General features: G+C 43.3%; 1 protein-coding gene across 1 annotated transcript in view; it reads right to left on the reverse strand.

Annotated features, from left to right (window-relative positions):
* The window catches only part of LOC109883181 (CUB and sushi domain-containing protein 2-like), an 899,659-nt gene that overhangs the window by 657,397 nt on the left and 214,982 nt on the right, over nucleotides 1–27,280 (reverse strand). The window contains 1 exon segment of the mRNA XM_031794932.1: nucleotides 21,362–21,569. Coding sequence (XP_031650792.1) covers nucleotides 21,362–21,569 — 208 coding nt within the window.

Consider the following 27,280-nt stretch of genomic DNA (forward strand, 5'->3'; position numbering starts at 1 on the left):
TTCAACTAGCCTACCTGGTTAAATAAGGTGAAATAAAAAAAATAAAAATAAAAATATATTATAATGTTATAATGTATATGTTATCTGTTAGATGTTATATGTTATAATGTATATGTTATATGTTATATGTTATAATGTATATGTTATATGTTATATGTCTATGTATAATGTTATAATGTATATGTTATAATGTATATGTTATATGTTATAATGTATATGTTATATGTTATATGTTATATGTTATAATGTATATGTTATATGTTATATGTTATATGTTATAATGTATATGTTATATGTTATAATGTTATAATGTATATGTTATATGTTATATGTTATAATGTATATGTTATATGTTATATGTTATAATGTATATGTTATATGTTATATGTTATATGTTATAATGTATATGTTATATGTTATATGTTATATGTTATATGTTATAATGTATATGTTATATGTTATATGTTATATGTATATGTCATATGTTATAATGTATATGTTATATGTTATATGTTATATGTTATATGTTATATGTTATAATGTATATGTTATATGTTATAATGTATATGTATATTATATGTTATATGTTATATGTTATAATGTATATGTTATATGTTATAATGTATATGATATTATGTTATAATGTATAGTGTTTATATGTTATGTTATATGTTATATGTTATAATGTATATGTCTAATGTTATAATGTCTATGTTATATTGTTATAATGTATAATGGTTAATGTTATATGTTATATGTTATATGTTATAATGTATTATGTTATATGTTATATGTTACTATTTTATAATGTATATGTATATGTTATATGTTATATGTTATAATGTATATGTTATATGTTATCTGGTTATATGTGTATATGTCTAGTTCATATGTTATAATTTTATAATGTATTATGTTTAATGTATATGTTATCTGTTATATGATTATATGTTATAATGTTATAATTTATAATGTTTTATATGTATAATGTATATGTTATATGTTATAATGTTATAATGTATATGTTATATGTTATATGTTATATGTTATAATGTATATGTTATATGTTATAATGTTATAATGTATATGTTATATGTTATATGTTATATGTTATAATGTATATTTCTATTTATATGTTATATGTTATAATGTATATGTTATATGTTATAATGTTATAATGTATATGTTATATGTTATATGTTATATGTTATAATGTATATGTTATATGTTATATGTTATAATGTATATGTTATATGTTATATGTTATATGTTATATGTTATAATGTTATAATGTATATGTTATATGTTATAATGTATATGTTATATGTTATATGTTATAATGTATATGTTATATGTTATATGTTATATGTTATAATGTATATGTTATATGTTATATGTTATATGTTATATGTTATAATGTATATGTTATATGTTATAATGTATATGTTATATGTTATATGTTATATGTTATATGTATATGTTATATGTTATATGTTATATGTTATATGTTATAATTATATGTATATGTTTTATAATGTATATGTTATATGTTATAATGTATATGTTATATTATGTATATGTTATATGTATATGTTATAATGTTATATGTAATGTATATGTTATATGTTATAATGTATATGTTATAATGTATATGTATCTGTATATGTTATATGTATATGTTATAATGTATATGTTATAATGTTATAATGTATATGTTATATGTTATAATGTATATGTTATATGTTATATGTTATATGTCATATGTTATATGTTATAATGTATATGTTATATGTTATATGTTATATGTTATATGTTATAATGTATATGTTATATGTTATAATGTATATGTTATATGTTATATGTTATATGTCATATGTTATATGTTATAATTTATATGTCATATGTTATATTGTCAGAAAGAAAAAAGCAGAAAACACGTGACTGCAACCCTCAACCCTCCCTGGGCACCAAGAACCTGTCTGTCACTCTGTCTTCCTCCTCCCCTGGGCACCAAGAACCTGTCTGTCACTCTGTCTTCCTCCTCTCTGGGCACCAAGAACCTGTCTGTCACTCTGTCTTCCTCCTCTCTGGGCACCAAGAACCTGTCTGTCACTCTGTCTTCCTCCTCTCTGGGCACCAAGAACTGTCTGTCACTCTGTCTTCCTCCTCCCTGGGCACCAAGAACCTGTCTGTCAATCTGTCTTCCTCCTCTCTGGGCACCAACAACCTGTCTGTCACTCTGTCTTCCTCCTCCCTGGGCACCAAGAACCTGTCTGTCACTCTGTCTTCCTCCTCTCTGGGCACCAAGAACCTGTCTGTCACTCTGTCTTCCTCCTCCCTGGGCAACAACAACCTGTCTCTCATTAGCTCTCTCTCTCTCTCTACTCTCATGAGCTCTCTCACTCTCTGTGTCTCTGCCTGCCTTTCTGCCTGTCTGCCTGTCTGTCTGTCTGTCTGTCTGTCTGTCTGTCTGTCTGTCTGTCTGTCTGTCTGTCTGTCTGCCTGTCTGCCTGTCTGCCTGTCTGTCTGCCTGTCTCCTGCTTTTCTTGCACTCTTTACCCTTCGTAGTTTGTGAAACTAAACAATGTCTTTGTCTTGTGGGAATCTCCACAGTGTTATTGCAATACATTATTTGATACACTGTAAAAAATGCAGTATTTTCCCCCCACTCTACCCCAGCCAGGTGTTAATTGGGGGAGGGAAACAACAAATAAATAGCTTTGCATATGTGGCTCCTTATGTGGCTCCTAGCCTCAGGACCTAGCCTCAGGACCTAGCCTCAGGACCAGCCCGTCAACAGCTAGCCTCAGGACCAGCCTGTCAGCAGCTAGCCTCAGGACCAGCCTGTCAGCAGCTAGCCTCAGGACCAGCCCGTCAGCAGCTAGCCTCAGGACCAGCCTGTCAGCAGCTAGCCTCAGGACCAGCCTGTCAGCAGCTAGCCTCAGGACCAGCCTGTCAGCAGCTAGCCTCAGGACCAGCCCGTCAGCAGCTAGCCTCAGGACCAGCCTGTCAGCAGCTAGCCTCAGGACCAGCCTGTCAGCAGCTAGCCTCAGGACCAGCCTGTCAGCAGCTAGCCTCAGGACCAGCCTGTCAGCAGCTAGCCCCAGGACCAGCCTGTCAGCAGCTAGCCTCAGGACCAGCCCTGTCAGCAGCTAGCCTCAGGACCAGCCTGTCAGCAGCTAGCCTCAGGACCAGCCTGTCAGCAGCTAGCCTCAGGACCAGCCTGTCAGCAGCTAGCCTCAGGACCAGCCTGTCAGCAGCTAGCCTCAGGACCAGCCTGTCAGCAGCCAGCCTCAGGACCAGCACATCAGCAGCTAGCCTCAGGACCAGCCTGTCAGCAGCTAGCCTCAGGACCAGCCCGTCAGCAATTAGCCTCAGGACCAGCCTGTCAGCAATTAGCCTCAGGACCAGCCTGTCAGCAACCAGCTCATCAGCAGCCTGCAGGAGGAGAAATACGGATGTTACACCAGGGCCGAGGCGGATGGCAGTTACACCAGGACCGAGACGGATGGCGGTTACATCAAGGCCGAGACGGATGGCGGTTACACCAGGGCCGAGACGGATGGCGGTTACACCAGGGCCGAGGCGGATGGCGGTTACACCAGGGCCGAGGCAGAGGGCGGTTACACCAGGGCCGAGGCGGATGGCGGTTACACCAGGGCCGAGGCGGAGGGCGGTTACACCAGGGCCGAGGCGGAGGGCGGTTACACCAGGGCCGAGGCGGAGGGCGGGTTACACCAGGGCCGAGGCGGAGGGCGGTTACACCAGGGCCGAGGCGGAGGGGCGGTTACACCAGGGCCGAGACGGATGGCGGTTACACCCAGGGCCGACGCGGATGGCGGTTACACCAGGGCCGAGGCGGAGGGCGGTTACACCAGGGCCGAGGCGGAGGGCGGTTACACCAGGGCCGAGGCGGAGGGCGGTTACACCAGGGCCGAGGCGGACGGCGGTTACACCAGGGCCGAGGCGGACGGCGGTTACACCAGGGCCGAGACGGACGGCGGGTTACACCAGGGCCGACGCGGATGGGGGTTACACCAGGGCCGACGCGGATGGCGGTTACACCAGGGCCGAGGCGGATGGCGGTTACACCAGGGCCGAGACGGATGCGGTTACACCAGGGCCGAGACGGATGGCGGTTACACCAGGGCCGAGACGGATGGCGGTTACACCAGGGCCGAGACGGATGGCGGTTACACCAGGGCCGAGACGGATGGCGGTTACCAGGCCGAGACGGATGGCGGTTACAACCAGGCGAGGCGGATGGCGGTTACACCAGGGCCGAGACGGATGGTTATTCATGTGCAGGACATAACTGTTCATCCCAGACACCATCCAGAAAATCATTCTGTTCTGCACTAATCTGGAGGGAAGGGGGTGTTTTCTAATCCTTGCTGGTGTTTTCAGATCCAATGGGGAATCCACTGAATCCCTGTGAATAACCTGAACAGGCCTATCAATTGGGGCGCCAGCGTAGCCTAGTGGTTTGAGCATTGGACTTGTAACCGAAAGGTTGCAAGATCGAATCCCTGACAAAGTAAAAAAGCTGTCGTTTTTCCACTGAACAAGGCAGTTATCCACTGTTCCTAGGCCATCATTGTATACATCAATGAGGTCGCTCTTGCTGCTGGTGAGTCCCTGATCCACCTCTACGCAGACGACACCATTCTGTATACTTCCGGCCCTTCTCTGGACACTGTGTTAACAACCCTCCAGGCAAGCTTCAATGCCATACAACTCTCCTTCCGTGGCCTCCAATTGCTCTTGAATGCAAGTAAAACTAAATGCATGCTCTTCAACCGATCGCTGCCTGCACCTACCCGCCTGTCCAACATCACTACTCTGGACGGCTCTGACTTAGAATACGTGGACAACTACAAATACTTAGGTGTCTGGTTAGATTGTAAACTCTCCTTCCAGACCCATATCAAACATCTCCAATCCAAAGTTAAATCTAGAATTGGCTTCCTATTTCGCAACAAAGCATCCTTCACTCATGCTGCCAAACATACCCTTGTAAAACTGACCATCCTACCAATCCTCGACTTTGGCGATGTCATTTACAAAATAGCCTCCAATACCCTACTCAACAAATTGGATGCAGTCTATCACAGTGCAATCCGTTTTATCACCAAAGCCCCATATACTACCCACCATTGCGACCTGTACGCTCTCGTTGGCTGGCCCTCGCTTCATACTCGTCGCCAAACCCACTGGCTCCATGTCATCTACAAGACCCTGCTAGGTAAAGTCCCCCCTTATCTCAGCTCGCTGGTCACCATAGCATCTCCCACCTGTAGCACACGCTCCAGCAGGTATATCTCTCTAGTCACCCCCAAAACCAATTCTTTCTTTGGCCGCCTCTCCTTCCAGTTCTCTGCTGCCAATGACTGGAACGAACTACAAAAATCTCTGAAACTGGAAACACTTATCTCCCTCACTAGCTTTAAGCACCAACTGTCAGAGCAGCTCACAGATTACTGCACCTGTACATAGCCCACCTATAATTTAGCCCAAACAACTACCTCTTTCCCAACTGTATTTAATTTTAATTTATTTATTTATTTTGCTCCTTTGCACCCCATTATTTTTTATTTCTACTTTGCACATTCTTCCATTGCAAAACTACCATTCCAGTATTTTACTTGCTATATTGTATTTACTTTGCCATCTTGGCCTTTTTTGCCTTTACCTCCCTTCTCACCTCATTTGCTCACATTGTATATAGACTTGTTTATACTGCATTATTGACTGTATGTTTGTTTTTACTCCATGTGTAACTCTGTGTCGTTTTATCTGTCGAACTGCTTTGCTTTATCTTGGCCAGGTCGCAATTGTAAATGAGAACTTGTTCTCAACTTGCCTACCTGGTTAAATAAAGGTAAAATAAATAAATAAAATAAATCATTGAAAATAACAATTTGTTCTTAACTGACAAGTAAAATAAACCATTTGTGTTCAAGGCCAAAGATGTGGTACTCATGAGTACACTGCATAGGGATGGGTAAATCTGGAACATCAAAAACCAGAACTCATAATGGATTACAACGCCACAAAAGGAGGGTTGGACAATTTAGACAAGCTGGTGACTGGCTACAGCTGCAAAATAATAACCCAGATTGGAACAGGGGGAAGCTCCAGAGGAGACAGCTCTTTCTAGAGGAGCTGGACAAGGATTTGGTAAGACCTCACATCCAGAGGAGACAGCTCTTTCTAGAGGAGCTGGGCAGGGCATTGGTAAGACCTCACATCCAGAGGAGATGTCTCTTTCTAGAGGAGCTGGGCAGGGCATTGGTAAGACCTCACATCCAGAGGAGATGTCTCTTTCTAGAGGAGCTGGGCAGGGCATTGGTAAGACCTCACATCCAGAGGAGACAGCTCTTTCTAGAGGAGCTGGGCAGGGCATTGGTAAGACCTCACATCCAGAGGAGACAGCTCTTTCTAGAGGAGCTGGGCAGGGCATTGGTAAGACCTCACATCCAGAGGAGATGTCTCTTTCTAGAGGAGCTGGGCAGGGCATTGGTAAGACCTCACATCCAGAGGAGACAGCTCTTTCTAGAGGAGCTGGGCAAGGCATTGGTAAGACCTCACATCCAGAGGAGACAGCTCTTTCTAGAGGAGCTGGGCAGGGCATTGGTAAGACCTCACATCCAGAAGGAGACAACATATCCCAAGGACCCCAGCTTCTGCAGCCATCGTGAGGAGGATGCTGCTGCCCTATCCTCCCCGACTCACAGAACCAACAACTCCAATACCGGAAGTAAGTGTGAGTGATGTTGTTACATGTGTTTGGTGTCTGACTCTCCTAACTTGGTCTGCTGTAACTATATACTGTAGGAGCCCCTGACAGTAGTGAGATGTTAGGAAATTCATTCTAGATTGCAACAAGACAGGAAGACACATCACGGGCAAGAAATGCATTTGCAACACACACACACTGTAAAACCCTGTCCCTCATGTGGTGTGTAGACCAGCCTTCATGTGTGGTCAATGGGGCTCATTTATCATTTCCATAAAATACTGTATGTAAAATATGTCCTTCCAGTTTGTTCAGTTCAAAGCAATAAACATCAATAGTGACGAAAACCTGGTCTCATTTATATTTGATCAAGATAAGCCATGATTAATTCCAAACATTCGATATGCATGATTAATTACACCCATGTCGATACGCATGATTAATTACACCATGTCGATACGCATGATTAATTACACCCATGTCGATACGCATGATTAATTCCACCCATGTCGATACGCATGATTAATTACACCCATGGCGATACGCATGATTAATTACACCCATGTCGATACGCATGATTAATTACAACACCCATGTCGATACGCATGATTAATTACACCCATGTCTTGTTGTTTAGAAAAAACACACACTCAAGAAAAACCTTATTGATAAATGTGATATAGCAGGTAACTGGCAAATATTAACCGTCTATGTATACTGCCTACATTAACCATCTATTACTGTATACTGCCTACATTAACCATCTATACTGTATACCTGCCTACATTAACCATCTATACTGTCTATATTAACCATGTATACTGTCTATATTAACCATCTATACTGTATACTGCCTACATTAACCATCTATACTGTATACTGTCTACATTAACCATCTATACTGTATACTGCCTACATTAACCATCTATACTGTATACTGCCTACATTAACCATCTATACTGTATACTGCCTACATTAACCATCTATACTGTATACTGCCTACATTAACCATCTATACTGTATACTGCCTACATTAATCATCTATACTGTATACTGTCTACATTAACCATCTATACTGTATACTGCCTACATTAACCATCTATACTGTATACTGCCTACATTAACCATCTATACTGTATACTGCCTACATTAATCATCTATACTGTATACTGTCTACATTAACCATCTATACTGTATACTGCCTACATTAACCATCTATACTGTATACTGCCTACATTAACCATATATACTGTATACTGTCTACATTAACCATTGTCTATATTAACCATGTATACTGTCTATATTACCATGTATACTGTCTATATTAACCATGTATACTGTATACTGTCTATATTAACCATGTATACTGTATACTGTCTATATTAACCATGTATACTGTCTATATTAACCATGTATACTGTCTACTGTCTATATTAACCATGTATACTGTCTATATTAACCATGTCTACTGTCTATATTAACCATGTATACTGCCTATATTAACCATCTATACTGACTACATTAACCATCTATACTGTCTATATTAACCATGTATACTGTATACTGTCTATATTAACCATGTATACTGTCTATATTAACCATGTATACTGTCTATATTAACCATGTATACTGTATACTGTCTATATTAACCATGTATACTGTCTATATTAACCATGTATACTGTATACTGTCTATATTAACCATGTATACTGTATACTGTCTATATTAACCATGTCTACTGTCTATATTAACCATGTATAGTGTCTATATAACCATGTATACTGTCTATATTAACCATGTATACTGTCTATATTAACCATGTATACTGTTTAATGTCTATATTAACCATGTCTACTGTCTATATTAACCATGTATACTGTTTAATGTCTATATTAACCATGTATACTGTCTATATTAACCATGTATTCTGTCTATATTAACCATGTATACTGTATACTGTCTATATAAACCATGTATACTGTCTACTGTCTATATTAACCATGTATACTGTATACTGTCTATAGACCACTTTGTATCATTAGTGGTGAGGCATGAAACATTAGCGAATCAACGTGAAAACAGGTGGTATAGCCTACGCTTCAAAATTCTAATTACAAAAAAAATTCTAATTACAATTGTCAAATGTAATTACACTTTTCGGTGTTTTTGTGTAACTTATGTCTCTTTCCATTCACCAATTCTACGTTCACCCCTGACCTGTACTCTACTCTACTCCCAAGTGTCTCTCCTGCGAGGAACAGGCATAGAGGTCTATCTACACTGCAGGGTGTATTCAAGTATGCTAATTTGTTGTAGATAAATACACAGCGAGAGAGGACGAGAATACTAAAACCTATACAGAGTACTAATGGTCTCAGTTCAACAGCTGTTTAGAACCCTGTGGAATGTCAGTTGTGAACTCAGAGCTTCGTGTGCTGTGTGCTACGTTCTGTACATTGAGTCTGGAGCAGGATACTTGTTATTTGGCCATTGGCCCTGTTGTACTGCAAGGAATTCTGATTAGTCAACCCCAGGCTAGGTTGGGGGGTGGGGATATACATGTCATCCTGTTGCTTTATTCTGTGAGAAAAGCTGAGGACAGGGGAGACTGAACATCTACCATCTACCTCCCAGCATAATTTATTTGATTTGTCCTTTTCAAATGAATGTATTTTTTCTCTCCCCTGATTTGCTTTGGGATTTGTGTTATTGAAGAATAACATCCACTCCTAACACAGGGATACACTGGTCTCTCCCGAGAGGAACAGGGATAGAGGTCTGTCTACACTGCAGGGTGTATACACTAACACTTGGAAATGACAATGCTTTACCCCAGCCGACAAGGTTTAAAGGGAAGAGAAAGAGAGAGGGGAGCAGGAGAGATAGAGAGAGAGAGAGGGAGAGAGAGAGAGAGAGAGAGCTGAGAGAAAGTGAAAGAGGGGGAGAGAGAGAGTGAGAGAGAGAGAGAGAGAGAGAGGGAGAAGACATAGGGAAGAGTGAGAGATCAGAGAGAGAGTGAAAGAGGGGGAGAGAGAGAGAGAGAGAGAGGGAGAGAGAGAGAGAGAGAGAGAGAGAGGGAGAGAGAGAGAGAGAGGGAGAGAGAGAGAGAGAGATGGAGAGATGGAGAGAGATGGAGAGAGAGAGAGAGAGAGAGAGGGGGAGAGAGAGAGAGAGAGAGAGAGTGAAAGAGGGAGAGAGAGAGAGAGAGAGAGAGAGAGAGAGAGAGAGAGAGAGAGAGAGGGAGAAGACATAGGGAAGGGTGAGAGATCAGCATTCTTTAGAGTGCTTTGCTTTGTCAGTGACAGTGAGAGAAGATATCTAGAACTATATATATATATGGATCATGAGATAGGACCATAGCTAGAACCAGTCATTTGAAAGATTGTTCTACTGCCAACATATTTGTTCATCTACAGTAGCTCAACTAAAAACGCCTTGTCATTTCAACAGCGTATCAGTAACACTTCATTTGAAGGTCACTAAATATGAAGTGCTTATGAATCATTCTTCACCTACCTATTAAATACGCAATGAATGACATCTCAAGGAAAATTCAGTCAGGCAAACCCACTAACCCAGTCATATAAATAATTACATTCATACATTAAGCCTCAAGTTTTCCACGTCTCAGGGCCAAATTCCCTTAAACAGCCAACCCCCGGGGATAGGAGTTAACACCCCTAGGGATAGGAGTTACAACCTCCAGGGATAGGAGTTAACACCCCTAGGGATAGGAGTTACAACCCCCGGGGATAGGAGTTAACACCCCTAGGGATAGGAGTTACAACCTCCAGGGATAGGAGTTAACACCCCTAGGGATAGGAGTTAACACGCCTAGGGATAGGAGTTACAACCCCCTGGGATAGGAGTTACAACCCCCGGGGATAGGAGTTAACACCCCTAGGGATAGGAGTTACAACCTCCAGGGATAGGAGTTACAACCCCCGGGGATAGGAGTTAACACCCCTAGGGATAGGAGTTACAACCCCCTGGGATAGTAGTTACAACCCCCAGGTATAGGAGTTACAACCCCCGGGGATAGGAGTTACAACCCCCGGGGATAGTAGTTACAACCCCCTGGGATAGGAGTTACAACCCCCAGGGATAGGAGTTAACACCCCTAGGGATAGGAGTTACAACCCCCAGGGATAGGAGTTACAACCCCCAGGTATAGTAGTTACAACCCCCGGGTATAGGAGTTACAACCCCCGGGGATAGGAGTTACAACCCCCGGGGATAGTAGTTACAACCCCCTGGGATAGGAGTTACAACCCCCAGGGATAGGAGTTAACACCCCTAGGGATAGGAGTTAACACCCCTAGGGATAGTAGTTACAACCCCCAGGGATAGGAGTTACAACCCCCAGGGATAGGAGTTACAACCCCCAGGGATAGGAGTTACAACCCCCAGGGATAGGAGTTAACACCCCTAGGGATAGTAGTTACAACCCCCAGGGATAGGAGTTAACACCCCTAGGGATAGGAGTTACAACCCCCAGGGATAGGAGTTACAACCTCCAGGGATAGGAGTTACAACCCCCAGGGATAGGAGTTAACACCCCTAGGGATAGGAGTTACAACCCCCAGGTATAGGAGTTACAACCCCCGGGGATAGGAGTTACAACCCCCTGGGATAGGAGTTACAACCCCCAGGGATAGGAGTTAACACCCCTAGGGATAGGAGTTACAACCCCCAGGGATAGGAGTTACAACCCCCGGGGATAGGAGTTACAACCCCCGGGGATAGTAGTTACAACCCCCTGGGATAGGAGTTACAACCCCCAGGGATAGGAGTTAACACCCCTAGGGATAGGAGTTACAACCCCCAGGGATAGGAGTTACAACCCCCAGGTATAGTAGTTACAACCCCCGGGTATAGGAGTTACAACCCCCGGGGATAGGAGTTACAACCCCCGGGGATAGTAGTTACAACCCCCTGGGATAGGAGTTACAACCCCCAGGGATAGGAGTTAACACCCCTAGGGATAGGAGTTAACACCCCTAGGGATAGTAGTTACAACCCCCAGGGATAGGAGTTACAACCCCCAGGGATAGGAGTTACAACCCCCAGGGATAGGAGTTACAACCCCCAGGGATAGGAGTTAACACCCCTAGGGATAGTAGTTACAACCCCCAGGGATAGGAGTTAACACCCCTAGGGATAGGAGTTACAACCCCCAGGGATAGGAGTTACAACCTCCAGGGATAGGAGTTACAACCCCCAGGGATAGGAGTTAACACCCCTAGGGATAGGAGTTACAACCCCCAGGTATAGGAGTTACAACCCCCGGGGATAGGAGTTACAACCCCCTGGGATAGGAGTTACAACCCCCAGGGATAGGAGTTAACACCCCTAGGGATAGGAGTTACAACCCCCAGGGATAGGAGTTACAACCCCCAGGGATAGGAGTTACAACCCCCAGGGATAGGAGTTAACACCCCTAGGGATAGTAGTTACAACCCCCAGGGATAGGAGTTAACACCCCTAGGGATAGGAGTTACAACCCCCAGGGATAGGAGTTACAACCCCCGGGGATAGGAGTTACAACCCCCGGGGATAGGAGTTACAACCCCCGGGGATAGGAGTTACAACCCCCAGGGATAGGAGTTAACACCCCTAGGGATAGGAGTTACAACCCCCGGGGATAGGAGTTACAACCCCCGGGGATAGGAGTTACAACCCCCGGGGATAGTAGTTACAACCCCATGGGATAGGAGTTACAACCCCCAGGGATAGGAGTTAACACCCCTAGGGATAGGAGTTAACACCCCTAGGGATAGTAGTACAACCCCCAGGGATAGGAGTTACAACCCCCAGGGATAGGAGTTACAATCCCCAGGGATAGGAGTTACAACCCCCAGGGATAGGAGTTAACACCCCTAGGGGTAGTAGTTACAACCCCCAGGGATAGGAGTTAACACCCCTAGGGATAATATTTACAACCCCCAAGTATAGTAGTTACAACCCCCAGGGATAGGAGTTACAGCCCCTAGGGATATGAGTTACAACCCCCAGGGATAGGAGTTACAACCCCCAGGGATAGTAGTTACAACCCCCAGGGATAGGAGTTACAACCCCCGGGGATAGGAGTTACAACCCCCGGGGATAGTAGTTACAACCCCCTGGGATAGGAGTTACAACCCCCAGGGATAGGAGTTAACACACCTAGGGATAGGATTTACAACCCCCAGGGATAGGATTTACAACCCCCAGGGATAGGAGTTACAACCCCCAGGGATAGGAGTTATACAACCCCCAGGGATAGGAGTTACTACCCCCAGGGATAGGAGTTACAACCCCCAGGGATAGGAGTTAACACCCCTAGGGATAGTAGTTACAACCCCCAGGGATAGGAGTTAACACCCTGGGGATAGTAGTTACAACAGCCGGGGATAGGAGTTACAACCCCCTGGGATAGGAGTTAACATCCCCAGGGATAGGAGTTACAACCCCCGGGGAAAGGAGTTACAACCCCCGGGGATAGTAGTTACAACCCCCAGGGATAGGAGTTACAACCCCAGGGATATGAGTTACAACCCCCCATGGATAGTAGTTACAACCCCCAGGGATAGGAGTTACAACCCCCAGGGATAGTAGTTACAACCCCCAGGGATAGGAGTTACAACCCCCAGGGATAGGAGTTACAACCCCCAGGGATAGGAGTTACAACCCCCTGGGATAGGAGTTAACACCCCCAGGGATAGGAGTTACAACCCCCAGGGATAGGAGTTACAACCCCCAGGGATAGTAGTTACAACCCCCAGGGATAGGAGTTACAACCCCCAGGGATAGGAGTTACAACCCCCAGGGATAGGAGTTACAACCCCCAGGGATAGGAGTTACAACCCCCAGGGATAGGAGTTACAACCCCCAGGGATAGGAGTTACAACCCCCAGGGATAGGAGTACAACCCCCAGGGATAGGAGTTACAACCCCAGGGATAGGAGTTACAACCCCCAGGGATAGGAGTTAACACCCCCAGGGATAGGAGTTACAACCCCCAGGGATAGTAGTTACAACCCCCAGGGATAGTAGGTACAACCCCCAGGGATAGTAGCTCCACCACTATATGACAGTTTGCAAAGCAGTCAGCAGCAACAACTAAATTACAAGTCAATTGGCTGTGAGCTTCACATTGTGCCAAGCGAGCGAATCAGAATCCAGCACCATGCACTCAACGCTAAATTGGCTGGTATTGAGAGTTATTTACATTGCCTCAGAAGGGGGAGGAAATCAATGTGGATAAAAACACTATCGCGGTAGAATATGTGGTGTAGTAGACATTACAGTGAAATGCTGAATACAACAGGTGTAGTAGACATTACAGTGAAATGCTGAATACAACAGGTGTAGTAGACATTACAGTGAAATGCTGAATACAACAGGTGTAGTAGACATTACAGTGAAATGCTGAATACAACAGGTGTAGTAGACCTTATAGTGAAATGCTGATTAAAACAGGTGTAGTAGACCTTACAGTGAAATGCTGAATACAACAGGTGTAGTAGACCTTACAGTGAAATGCTGATTAAAACAGGTGTAGTAGACCTTATAGTGAAATGCTGATTAAAACAGGTGTAGTAGACCTTACAGTGAAATGCTGAATACAACAGGTGTAGTAGACCTCACAGTGAAATGCTGAATACAACAGGTGTAGTAGACCTCACAGTGAAATGCTGAATACAACAGGTGTAGTAGACCTCACAGTGAAATGCTGAATACAACAGGTGTAGTAGACCTCACAGTGAAATGCTGAATACAACAGGTGTAGTAGACCTCACAGTGAAATGCTGAATACAACAGGTGTAGTAGACCTCACAGTGAAATGCTGAATACAACAGGTGTAGTGGACCTCACAGTGAAATGCTGAATACAACAGGTGTAGTAGACCTCACAGTGAAATGCTGAATACAACAGGTGTAGTAGACCTCACAGTGAAATGCTGAATACAACAGGTGTAGTAGACCTCACAGTGAAATGCTGAATACAACAGGTGTAGTAGACCTCACAGTGAAATGCTGAATACAACAGGTGTAGTAGACCTCACAGTGAAATGCTGAATACAACAGGTGTAGTAGACCTCACAGTGAAATGCTGAATACAACAGGTGTAGTGGACCTCACAGTGAAATGCTGAATACAACAGGTGTAGTAGACCTTACAGTGAAATGCTGAATACAACAGGTGTAGTAGACCTCACAGTGAAATGCTGAATACAACAGGTGTAGTAGACCTTACAGTGAAATGCTGAATACAACAGGTGTAGTAGACCTCACAGTGAAATGCTGAATACAACAGGTGTAGTAGACCTTACAGTGAAATGCTGAATACAACAGGTGTAGTAGACCTAACAGTGAAATGATGAATACAACAGGTGTAGGTAGACCTTACAGTGAAATGCTGAATACAACAGGTGTAGTAGACCTGACAGTGAAATGCTGAATACAACAGGTGTAGTAGACCTCACAGTGAAATGCTGAATACAACAGGTGTAGTAGACCTCACAGTGAAATGCTGAATACAACAGGTGTAGTAGACCTCACAGTGAAATGCTGAATACAACAGGTGTAGTAGACCTTACAGTGAAATGCTGAATACAACAGGTGTAGTAGACCTAACAGTGAAATGATGAATACAACAGGTGTAGGTAGACCTTACAGTGAAATGCTGAATACAACAGGTGTAGTAGACCTGACAGTGAAATGCTGAATACAACAGGTGTAGTAGACCTGACAGTGAAATGCTGAATACAACAGGTGTAGTAGACCTTACAGTGAAATGCTGAATACAACAGGTGTAGGTAGACCTTACAGTGAAATGCTGAATACAACAGGTGTAGTAGACCTTACAGTGAAATGCTGAATACAACAGGTGTAGTAGACCTTACAGTGAAATGCTGAATACAACAGGTGTAGTAGACCTCACAGTGAAATGCTGAATACAACAGGTGTAGTAGACCTTACAGTGAAATGCTGAATACAACAGGTGTAGTAGACCTTACAGTGAAATGCTGAATACAACAGGTGTAGTAGACCTTACAGTGAAATGCTGAATACAACAACAGTAAAAAGACAGACTATATACAGTAGAGAGGCTATATACAGTAGTGACTATATACAGTAGAGAGGCTATATACAGTAGTGACTATATACAGTAGAGAGGCTATATACAGTAGAGAGGCTATATACAGTAGAGAGGCTATATACAGTAGAGAGGCTATATACAGTAGAGAGGCTATATACAGTAGAGAGGCTATATACAGTAGAGGCTATATACAGTAGAGAGGCTATATACAGTAGAGAGGCTATATACAGTAGAGGCTATATACAGTAGAGGGGCTATATACAGTAGAGAGGCTATATACAGTAGAGAGGCTATATACAGTAGAGAGGCTATATACAGTAGAGAGGCTATATACAGTAGAGGCTATATACAGTAGAGGGGCTATATACAGTAGTGAGGCTATATACAGTAGAGAGGCTATATACAGTAGAGAGGCTATATACAGTAGAGAGGCTATATACAGTAGAGAGGCTATATACAGTAGAGGCTATATACAGTAGAGAGGCTATATACAGTAGAGAGGCTATATACAGTAGAGGCTATATACAGTAGAGGGGCTATATACAGTAGAGAGGCTATATACAGTAGAGGCTATATACAGTAGAGAGGCTATATACAGTAGAGGGGCTATATACAGTAGAGAGGCTATATACAGTAGAGGTTATATACAGTAGAGGCTATATACAGTAGAGGGGCTATATACAGTAGAGAGGCTATATACAGTAGAGGCTATATACAGTAGAGGGGCTATATACAGTAGAGGCTATATACAGTAGAGGGGCTATATACAGTAGAGAGGCTATATACAGTAGAGAGGCTATATACAGTAGAGAGGCTATATACAGTAGAGAGGCTATATACAGTAGAGGGGCTATATACAGTAGAGAGGCTATATACAGTAGAGAGGCTATATACAGTAGAGAGGCTATATACAGTAGAAGAGGCTATATACAGTAGAGAGGCTATATACAGTAGAGAGGCTATATACAGTAGAGGCTATATACAGTAGAGGGGCTATATACAGTAGAGAGGCTATATACAGTAGAGAGGCTATATACAGTAGAGAGGCTATATACAGTAGAGAGGCTATATACAGTAGAGAGGCTATAAACAGTAGAGAGGCTATATACAGTAGAGAGGCTATATACAGTAGAGGGGCTATATACAGTAGAGAGGCTATATACAGTAGAGATGCTATATACAGTAGAGAGGCTATATACAGTAGAGAGGTTATATACAGTAGAGAGGCTATATACAGTAGAGAGGCTATATATAGTAGAGAGGCTATATACAGTAGAGATACTATATACAGTAGAGAGGTTATATACAGTAGAGAGGTTATATACAGTAGAGAGGCTATATACAGTAGAGAGGCTATATACAGTAGAGAGGCTATATACAGTAGAGAGGCTATATACAATAGAGAGGCTATATACAGTAGAGAGGCTATATACAGTAGTGACTATATACAGTAGAGAGGCTATATACAGTAGAGGCTATATACAGTAGTGACTATATACATTAGAGGCTATATACAGTAGAGAGGCTATATACAATAGAGAGGCTATATACAGTAGAGAGGCTATATACAGTAGTGACTATATACAGTAGAGAGGCTATATACAGTAGAGGCTATATACAGTAGTGACTATATACATTAGAGGCTATACACAGTAGAGAGGCTATATACAGTAGAGAGGCTATATACAGTAGTGACTATATACAGTAGAGATGCTATATACAGTAGAGAGGCTATATACAGTAGAGAGGCTATATACAGTAGAGGGGCTACATACAGTAGAGAGGCTATGTACAGTAGTGACTATATACAGTAGAGATGCTATATACAGTAGAGAGGCTATATATAGTAGAGAGGCTATATACAGTAGAGAGGCTATATACAGTAGTGACTATATACAGTAGAGGCTATATACAGTAGAGAGTCTATATACAGTAGAGAGGCTATATACAGTAGAGAGGCTATATACAGTAGAGGCTATATACAGTAGAGAGGCTATGTACAGTAGAGAGGTTATATACAGTAGAGAGGCTATATACAGTAGAGGCTATGGACAGTAGAGATTCTATATACAGTAGAGAGCCTATATACAGACACCGGTTAGTCAGGCTGATTGAGGTAGAAGACTAATGTGTTCCCTCGGGTTAGCGACACTATAATGGTAGAATAATGTGTTACCCAAGGTTTGAGGTACGATAATGTACTATAATGGTAGGGTCCAGGATACATACTGAGGTCTGGGGTCTAGGATGTCTGTTACACTGCCTAGGCAAACAGACCACATAATGGGGTCTGGGTCTAGGATGTCTGTTACACTGCCTAGCCAACAGACCACATAATGGGGTCTGGGGTCTAGGATGTCTGTTACACTGCCTAGCCAACAGACCACATAATGGGGTCTGGGGTCTAGGATGTCTGTTACACTGCCTAGCCAACAGACCACATAATGGGGTCTGGGGTCTAGCATTTAGTTACCTGAATAGTGATGCTAGTCCCCTTACCATTCTCTCTCTCCTTCCATTATCTCTCTATCCTTCCATTATCTCTCTCTCCTTCCATTCTCTCCCTCCTTCCATTCTCTCTCTCCTTCCATTCTCTCTCTCTCCTTCCATTCTCTCTCTCTCCTTCCATTCTCTCTGTCTCCTTCCATTACCTCTCCCTCCTTCCATTCTTCTTCTTCATCAGTGGTCCTACATCATTGTTCCCCAATAATGATTATTCATATCCTTCACCCCTCTCCTCTTCTTTATTTCCTTTCTTATTCTCTCTCTCTTCTCCATCAATGGTTCTCCAGTATTGTTCCTGTATAAACTTCCACCTCATTCTCTCTCTCTCCTCTCCAGACTGTCTAACGCTGTCCTCCATTGGTTAATATTCTGGTGCATTATCCATGACTGAAGCACAGACACACACGGTCTTTAGAGTGTTCTGAAGGTCAGCCCAACATGGTCCCTGTCTGTGTCCTACTTCTCTCTGCTAAATGACTGTTTAAATTACAGCAGTGACCACGCACATACATGCTGGAATGAAGGGAGGGAGGGATGGAGAGGAGGAGAGGTTGATATCCTACTTCTTTCTCCTCAATCACGCACCATGTCTCGCTTCCTCTCCATCTCCTTCTCGCTCTGTGGGAGCTCCCTTTTTGAGTGAAGACAGAGAGAAGAAATATAGCGAAAGCTAAAGACCAACAGACATAGAGAGAGAGAGACAGAGAGAGACAGAGAGAGGAGAGAGAGACAGAGAGAGACAGAGAGAGAGACAGAGAGAGAGAGAGAGAGAGAGACAGAGAGATAGAGAGAGAGACAGAGAGAGACAGAGAGATAGAGAGAGACAGAGAGAGACAGAGAGAGAGACAGAGAGAGAGACAGAGAGATAGAGAGAGAGACAGAGAGAGAGACAGAGAGAGAGACAGAGAGAGAGACAGAGAGAGAGGACAGAGAGAGAGAGAGAGAGAGAGAGAGAGAGAGAGAGAGAGAGAGAGAGAGAGAGAGAGACAGAGAGAGACAGAGAGAGACAGAGAGAGACAGAGAGAGAGATAGAGAGAGAGAGAGACAGAGAGAGACAGAGAGAGACAGAGAGAGAGACAGAGAGATAGAGAGAGAGAGAGAGAGAGAGAGAGAGAGAGAGAGAGAGAGAGAGAGAGAGAGAGACACAGAGAGAGACAGAGAGATAGAGAGAGAGACAGAGAGAGACAGAGAGATAGAGAGAGACAGAGAGAGACAGAGAGAGAGACAGAGAGAGAGAGAGAGAGAGAGAGAGAGACAGAGAGATAGAGAGAGAGACAGAGAGATAGAGAGAGAGAGAGAGATACAGACAGAGAGTAACCAAACCGACTCGCACAAGTTAGACAATCTTTTTTTGCCTTGATAGTTTATCCATCATCTCAACTCATCAGTGTCTGTCTTGACTGCATTACATGGGATGTAAAGAAGCTAGTTACACTAACCAGCTAAGTTAGCTAGCATGGCTAATTGAGGCTATTTTGTTGAGCTTCGTGTCCTTGTCATACAACAACTCCATTTAGATGAAACAACAGCCTACCGGTTGGTTGACCACTGTAGCCTTCTCATTTAGCCAACTTCATTATGTCCTTTTAATTCCATTTAGCATTGGTTACAAATCACCCACAAATCACCTACGAATCCCCCACTTCACTTGCTGCACATGAAGCCTCTGTGAAGAAAAGCCCTGCTTTGCTTTGATTGACAGACTATAACAAGTTAAAATCACCAGTAAGTGTTATTTTTATGGGTCTCACTCGTAAAAACTGTCATAAAAAAAAAAAATGGGTAATTTCACCTGAGTGCCTCGTAGACGGCACCAAAAAGAGGCTTAGTAAAATTCACCTCTACCTTATTGACCATTTAATGCCGTGGTGAATGTACGCCCACTTTTCAGGTGTTAGCTTTTATCTTCGCTTCACGTTCTACACACAGTGACGGCTCCGTACGCCTCGGTGTATATATCCTGTACCATCCTTCCACAGCATCTGCTGCAGCATTGCATTACCATGGCGATTCATTTTAGGATAACAGTGAGCCAGTTTCTGTGCTCGTTGTACACCGTGGCATCTTATACCCTCAGATAGCTCAGTGAGCTGGACTCATATCTACCAACTTGTGGTGGCCTAAATGTGTACACGCCACATGCATTGTCAGCAGTCGAACAGCGAAATATCTTGTACCTCCTAATGGCCTTAGTCTTGTCGTCTGTTATTAAACATTACTGTCTGTTTTCATCATATATTCCAAGGAGTACAGCCTCATTTTAAAAATTATACTTCTGCCTACACCCTAACCTTCCTCTTCCTCAGATTTGATGTCATCACTTTGGAAGTTTAGTGAAGAAGCTGACGTCGAATAGCAGTGTGTGTGTGTGTCTGTGTGTGTGTGTGTCTGTGTGTGTGTGTCCTTCCGGTCAGATTGTATAACTCATATGTCAATGTGATAGACACACACACACACACACACACACACACACACACACACACACACACACACACACACACACAACTGAGTAGCCCAATCAGATTATCCATCAAACTCCAACAGCCAATCAACAGGTAGGAGGACACTGAGACGTCCCGTGAGCCGTGAGACAAGAGCGTCATCTCGTCATTCAGAAGATAATAACATAAGTAGAAGACACACGTGAACAACACTGCTTTAGAGATTCGATCCTGAGATCATTTACAGCTGTTGACAATCCAAGGAACAAGATTGTCATCAAATTAAGACAGAGACAGGACTGATTTCCTGCAGATCATAGTAAATATTTTAACCAGCACCAAGCCCCACCATCTCCTCGTCCCCCTGGGCTGGGTCACCACTGAGACAACCTGACCTCCAGCAGTTGAGCAACCAACCACGACCATACGCCACCTTATCCCAATCCCTCCCCCCACATCAAAGCACCCCGGCTGGGTACTCACCGCTTAGAGTTCTCCTCAGCCCCCCTACCTCCAGCAGTTTACTGACCATAAACCACCATACCCCCACCGTCCCCTCCCCAGAAAACATCCCCCTCGGGCTGGGTACTCACCACTGAGAGGAGCCGTCTGTGCCGCTGACCTCCAGCAGGTCATAGTCGTCCTCCAGGGTAAAGTCAGAGAAGACCAGGGCGATGGTGTCTCCAGGCTCAGCCAGGACGGTCCAGGTACAGTCTGCATTGTTGCTGTACTCCCCTGGGTAGTTGGGGCTGGTGATCACACCGCTCTGGCCTCGTAACGTTCCCCCACAACCGTCATCCGCTGGGGGAGAGATAAAAGAGACGTGTTAGAAAAACAAACCGACTGATAGACAGACAGAGAAGAAGAAGGAGAGAGAAACAGGCTTCTAGACAGACAGAGAATAAGAAGAAGGAGAGAGAAACATGCTTCTAGACAGACAGAGAAGAAGAAGGAGAGAGAGAAACATGCTTCTAGACAGACAGAGAAGAAGGAGAGAGAAACATGCTTCTAGACAGACAGAGAAGAAGAAGGAGAGAGAAACATGCTTCTTGACAGACAGAGAAGAAGAAGAAGGAGAGAGAAACAGGCTTCTAGACAGACAGAGAAGAAGAAGAAGGAGAGAGACACAGGTTTCTAGACAGACAGAGAAGAAGAAGAAGGAGAGAGAAACAGGCTTCTAGACAGACAGAGAAGAAGAAGGAGAGAGAAACAGGCTTCTAGACAGACAGAGTAGAAGAAGAAGGAGAGAGAAAACAGGCTTCTAGACAGACAGAGAAGAAGGAGAGAGAAACATGCTTCTAGACAGACAGAGTAGAAGAAGAAGGAGAGAGAAACAGACTTCTAGACAGACAGAGAAGAAGAAGGAGAGAGAAACAGGCTTCTAGACAGACAGAGAAGAAGAAGAAGAGAGAGAAACATGCTTCTAGACAGACAGAGAAGAAGAAGAAGGAGAGAGAAACATGCTTCTAGACAGACAGAGAAGAAGAAGAAGGAGAGAGAAACAGACTTCTAGACAGACAGAGAAGAAGAAGGAGGAGAGAGAAACAGACTTCTAGACAGACAGAGAAGAAGAAGAAGGAGAGAGAAACAGACTTCTAGACAGACAGAGAAGAAGAAGAAGGAGAGAGAAACATGCTTCTAGACAGACAGAGAAGAAGAAGAAGGAGAGAGAAACATGCTTCTAGACAGACAGAGAAGAAGAAGGAGAGAGAAACAGACTTCTAGACAGACAGAGAAGAAGAAGAAGGAGACAGAACAGACTTCTAGACATACAGAGAAGAAGAAGGAGAGAGAACAGGCTTCTAGACAGACAGAGAAGAAGAAGGAGAGAGAAACAGACTTCTAGACAGACAGAGAAGAAGAAGGAGAGAGAAACAGGCTTCTAGACAGACAGAGAAGAAGAAGAAGGAGAGAGAAATAGACTTCTAGACAGACAGAGAAGAAGAAGGAGAGAGAAACAGGCTTCGAGACAGACAGAGAAGAAGAAGGAGAGAGAAACAGGCTTCTAGACAGACAGAGAAGAAGAAGAAGGAGAGAGAAACAGGCTTCTAGACAGACAGAGAAGAAGAAGGAGAGAGAAACAGACTTCTAGACAGACAGAGAAGAAGAAGGAGAGAGAAACAGACTTCTAGACAGACAGAGAAGAAGAAGAAGAAGAAGAAGAAGAAGAGAAACATGCTTCTAGACAGACAGAGAAGAAGAAGGAGAGAGAAACAGACTTCTAGACAGACAGAGAAGAAGAAGGAGAGAGAAACAGGCTTCTAGACAGACAGAGAAGAAGAAGAAGAGAGAAACAGACTTCTAGACAGACAGAGAAGAAGAAGGAGAGAGAAACATGCTTCTAGACAGACAGAGAAGAAGAAGGAGAGAGAAACAGACTTCTAGACAGAGAGAGAAGAAGAAGAAGGAGAGAGAAACAGGCTTCTAGACAGACAGAGAAGAAGAAGGAGAGAGAAACAGACTTCTAGACAGACAGAGAAGAAGAAGGAGAGAGAAACAGGCTTCTAGACAGACAGAGAAGAAGAAGGAGAGAGAAACAGACTTCTAGACAGACAGAGAAGAAGAAGGAGAGAGAAACAGACTTCTAGACAGACAGAGAAGAAGAAGGAGAGAGAAACAGACTTCTAGACAGACAGAGTAGAAGAAGAAGGAGAGAGAAACAGACTTCTAGACAGACAGAGAAGAAGAAGGAGAGAGAAACAGGCTTCTAGACAGACAGAGAAGAAGAAGGAGAGAGAAACAGACTTCTAGACAGACAGAGAAGAAGAAGGAGAGAGAAACAGACTTCTAGACAGACAGAGTAGAAGAAGAAGGAGAGAGAACATGCTTCTAGACAGACAGAGAAGAAGAAGGAGAGAGAAACATGCTTCTAGACAGACAGAGAAGAAGAAGGAGAGAGAAACATGCTTCTAGACAGACAGAGAAGAAGAAGAAGGAGAGAGAAGCATGCTTCTAGACAGACAGACAGAGAAGAAGGAGAGAGAAACATGCTTCTAGACAGGCAGAGAAGAAGGAGAGAGAAACATGCTTCTAGACAGACAGAGAAGAAGAAGAAGGAGAGAGAAACAGGACTTCTAGACAGACAGAGAAGAAGAAGAAGAGAGAGAAACAGGCTTCTAGACAGACAGAGAAGAAGAAGAAGGAGAGAGAAACAGGTTTCTGGACAGAGAAGAAGAAGGAGTGAGAAACAGACTTCTAGACAGACAGAGAAGAAGAAGAAGGAGAGAGAAACAGGCTTCTAGACAGACAGAGAAGAGAAGAAGGAGAGAGAAATAGACTTCTAGAAGACAGAGAAGAAGAAGAAGGAGAGAGAAACAGACTTCTAGACAGACAGAGAAGAAGAAGGAGAGAGAAACAGGCTTCTAGACAGACAGAGAAGAAGAAGGAGAGAGAAACAGACTTCTAGACAGACAGAGAAGAAGAAGGAGAGAGAAACAGGCTTCTAGACAGACAGAGAAGAAGAAGGAGAGAGAAACAGACTTCTAGACAGACAGAGTAGAAGAAGAAGGAGAGAGAAACAGACTTCTAGACAGACAGAGAAGAAGAAGGAGAGAGAAACAGGCTTCTAGACAGACAGAGAAGAAGAAGGAGAGAGAAACAGACTTCTAGACAGACAGAGAAGAAGAAGGAGAGAGAAACAGACTTCTAGACAGACAGAGTAGAAGAAGAAGGAGAGAGAAACATGCTTCTAGACAGACAGAGAAGAAGAAGGAGAGAGAAACATGCTTCTAGACAGACAGAGAAGAAGAAGGAGAGAGAAACATGCTTCTAGACAGACAGAGAAGAAGAAGAAGGAGAGAGAAGCATGCTTCTAGACAGACAGACAGAGAAGAAGGAGAGAGAAACATGCTTCTAGACAGGCAGAGAAGAAGGAGAGAGAAACATGCTTCTAGACAGACAGAGAAGAAGAAGAAGGAGAGAGAAACAGACTTCTAGACAGACAGAGAAGAAGAAGAAGGAGAGAGAAACAGGCTTCTAGACAGACAGAGAAGAAGAAGAAGGAGAGAGAAACAGGTTTCTGGACAGAGAAGAAGAAGGAGTGAGAAAACAGACTTCTAGACAGACAGAGAAGAAGAAGAAGGAGAGAGAAACAGGCTTCTAGACAGACAGAGAAGAAGAAGAAGGAGAGAGAAATAGACTTCTAGACAGACAGAGAAGAAGAAGAAGGAGAGAGAAACAGACTTCTAGACAGACAGAGAAGAAGAAGGAGAGAGAAACAGGCTTCTAGACAGGACAGAGAAGAAGAAGGAGAGAGAAACAGACTTCTAGACAGACAGAGAAGAAGAAGGAGAGAGAAACAGGGCTTCTAGACAGACAGAGAAGAAGAAGAGAGAGAAACAGACTTCTAGACAGACAGAGAAGAAGAAGGAGAGAGAAACATGCTTCTAGACAGACAGAGAAGAAGAAGGAGAGAGAAACAGACTTCTAGACAGACAGAGAAGAAGAAGAAGGAGAGAGAAACAGGCTTCTAGACAGACAGAGAAGAAGAAGGAGAGAGAAACAGACTTCTAGACAGACAGAGAAGAAGAAGGAGAGAGAAACAGGCTTCTAGACAGACAGAGAAGAAGAAGGAGAGAGAAACAGACTTCTAGACAGACAGAGAAGAAGAAGGAGAGAGAAACAGACTTCTAGACAGACAGAGAAGAAGAAGGAGAGAGAAACTTGCTTCTAGACAGACAAAGAAGAAGATGAAGGAGAGAGAAACATGCTGTCTAGACAGACAGAGAAGAAGAAGAAGGAGAGAGAAACAGACTTCTAGACAGACAGAGAAGAAGAAGAAGGAGAGAGAAACAGACTTCTAGACAGACAGAGAAGAAGAAGGAGGAGAGAGAAACAGACTTCTAGACAGACAGAGAAGAAGAAGAAGGAGAGAGAAACAGACTTCTAGACAGACAGAGAAGAAGAAGAAGGAGAGAGAAACAGGCTTCTAGACAGACAGAGAAGAAGAAGAAGGAGAGAGAAACAGACTTCTAGACAGACAGAGAAGAAGGAGAGAGAAACAGGCTTCTAGACAGACAGAGAAGAAGAAGGAGAGAGAAACAGGCTTCTAGACAGACAGAGAAGAAGAAGAAGGAGAGAGAAACAGACTTCTAGACAGACAGAGAAGAAGGAGAGAGAAACAGACTTCTAGACAGACAGAGAAGAAGAAGAAGGAGAGAGAAACAGACTTCTAGACAGACAGAGAAGAAGGAGAGAGAAACAGGCTTCTAGACAGACAGAGAAGAAGAAGGAGAGAGAAACAGACTTCTAGACAGACAGAGAGAAGAAGAAGAGAAGAAGAAGAGAGAAACATGCTTCTAGACAGACAGAGAAGAAGAAGGAGAGAGAAACAGACTTCTAGACAGACAGAGAAGAAGAAGGAGAGAGAAACAGGCTTCTAGACAGACAGAGAAGAAGAAGAGAGAGAAACAGACTTCTAGACAGACAGGAAGAAGAAGGAGAGAGAGAAACATGCTTCTAGACAGACAGAGAAAGAAGAAGGAGAAGAGAAACAGACTTCTAGACAGACAGAGAAGAAGGAGAGAAGAAACAGACTTCTAGACGACAGAGAAGAAGAAGCAGGAGAGAGACAACAGGATTCTAGACAGACAGAGAAGAAGAAGGAGAGAGAAACAGACTTCTAGACCAGACAGAGAAGAAGAAGGAGAGAGAAACAGGCTTCTAGACAGACAGAGAAGAAGAAGGAGAGAGAAACAGCCTTCTAGACAGACAGAGAAGAAGAAGGAGAGAAGAAACAGACTTCTAGACAGACAGAGAAGAAGAAGAAGGAGAGAGAAACAGGCTTCTAGACAGACAGAGAAGAAGAAGGAGGAGAGAGAAACAAGTTCTAGACAGACAGAGAAGAAAGAAGGAGGAGAGAGAAACAGACTTCTAGACAGACAGAGAAGAAGAAGAAGGAGAGAGAATACAGACTTCTAGAAGACAGAGAAGAAGAAGGAAGGAGAGAGAAACAGACTTCTAGACAGACAGAGAGAAGAAGGAGGAGAGGAAACAGACTTCTAGACAGACAGAAAGAAGAAGAAAGGAGAGAGAAACAGACTTCTAGACAGACAGAGAAGAAGAAGAAGGAGAGAGAAACAGGCTTCTAGACAGACAGAGAAGAAGAAGAAGGAGAGAGAAACAGACTTCTAGACAGACAGAGAAGAAGAAGGAGAGAGAAACAGGCTTCTAGACAGACAGAGAAGAAGAAGGAGAGAGAAACAGGCTTCTAGACAGACAGAGAAGAAGAAGGAGAGAGAAACAGACTTCTAGACAGACAGAGAAGAAGAAGAAGGAGAGAGAAACAGACTTCTAGACAGACAGAGAAGAAGAAGGAGAGAGAAACAGACTTCTAGACAGACAGAGAAGAAGAAGGAGAGAGAAACAGACTTCTAGACAGACAGAGAAGAAGAAGAAGGAGAGAGAAACAGACTTCTAGACAGACAGAGAAGAAGAAGAAGGAGAGAGAAACAGACTTCTAGACAGACAGTGAAGAAGAAGAAGGAGAGAGAAACAGACTTCTAGACAGACAG

The sequence above is a fragment of the Oncorhynchus kisutch genome, linkage group LG17 (genome assembly GCF_002021735.2).
Source record: "Oncorhynchus kisutch isolate 150728-3 linkage group LG17, Okis_V2, whole genome shotgun sequence".
NCBI lineage: Eukaryota > Metazoa > Chordata > Actinopteri > Salmoniformes > Salmonidae > Oncorhynchus > Oncorhynchus kisutch.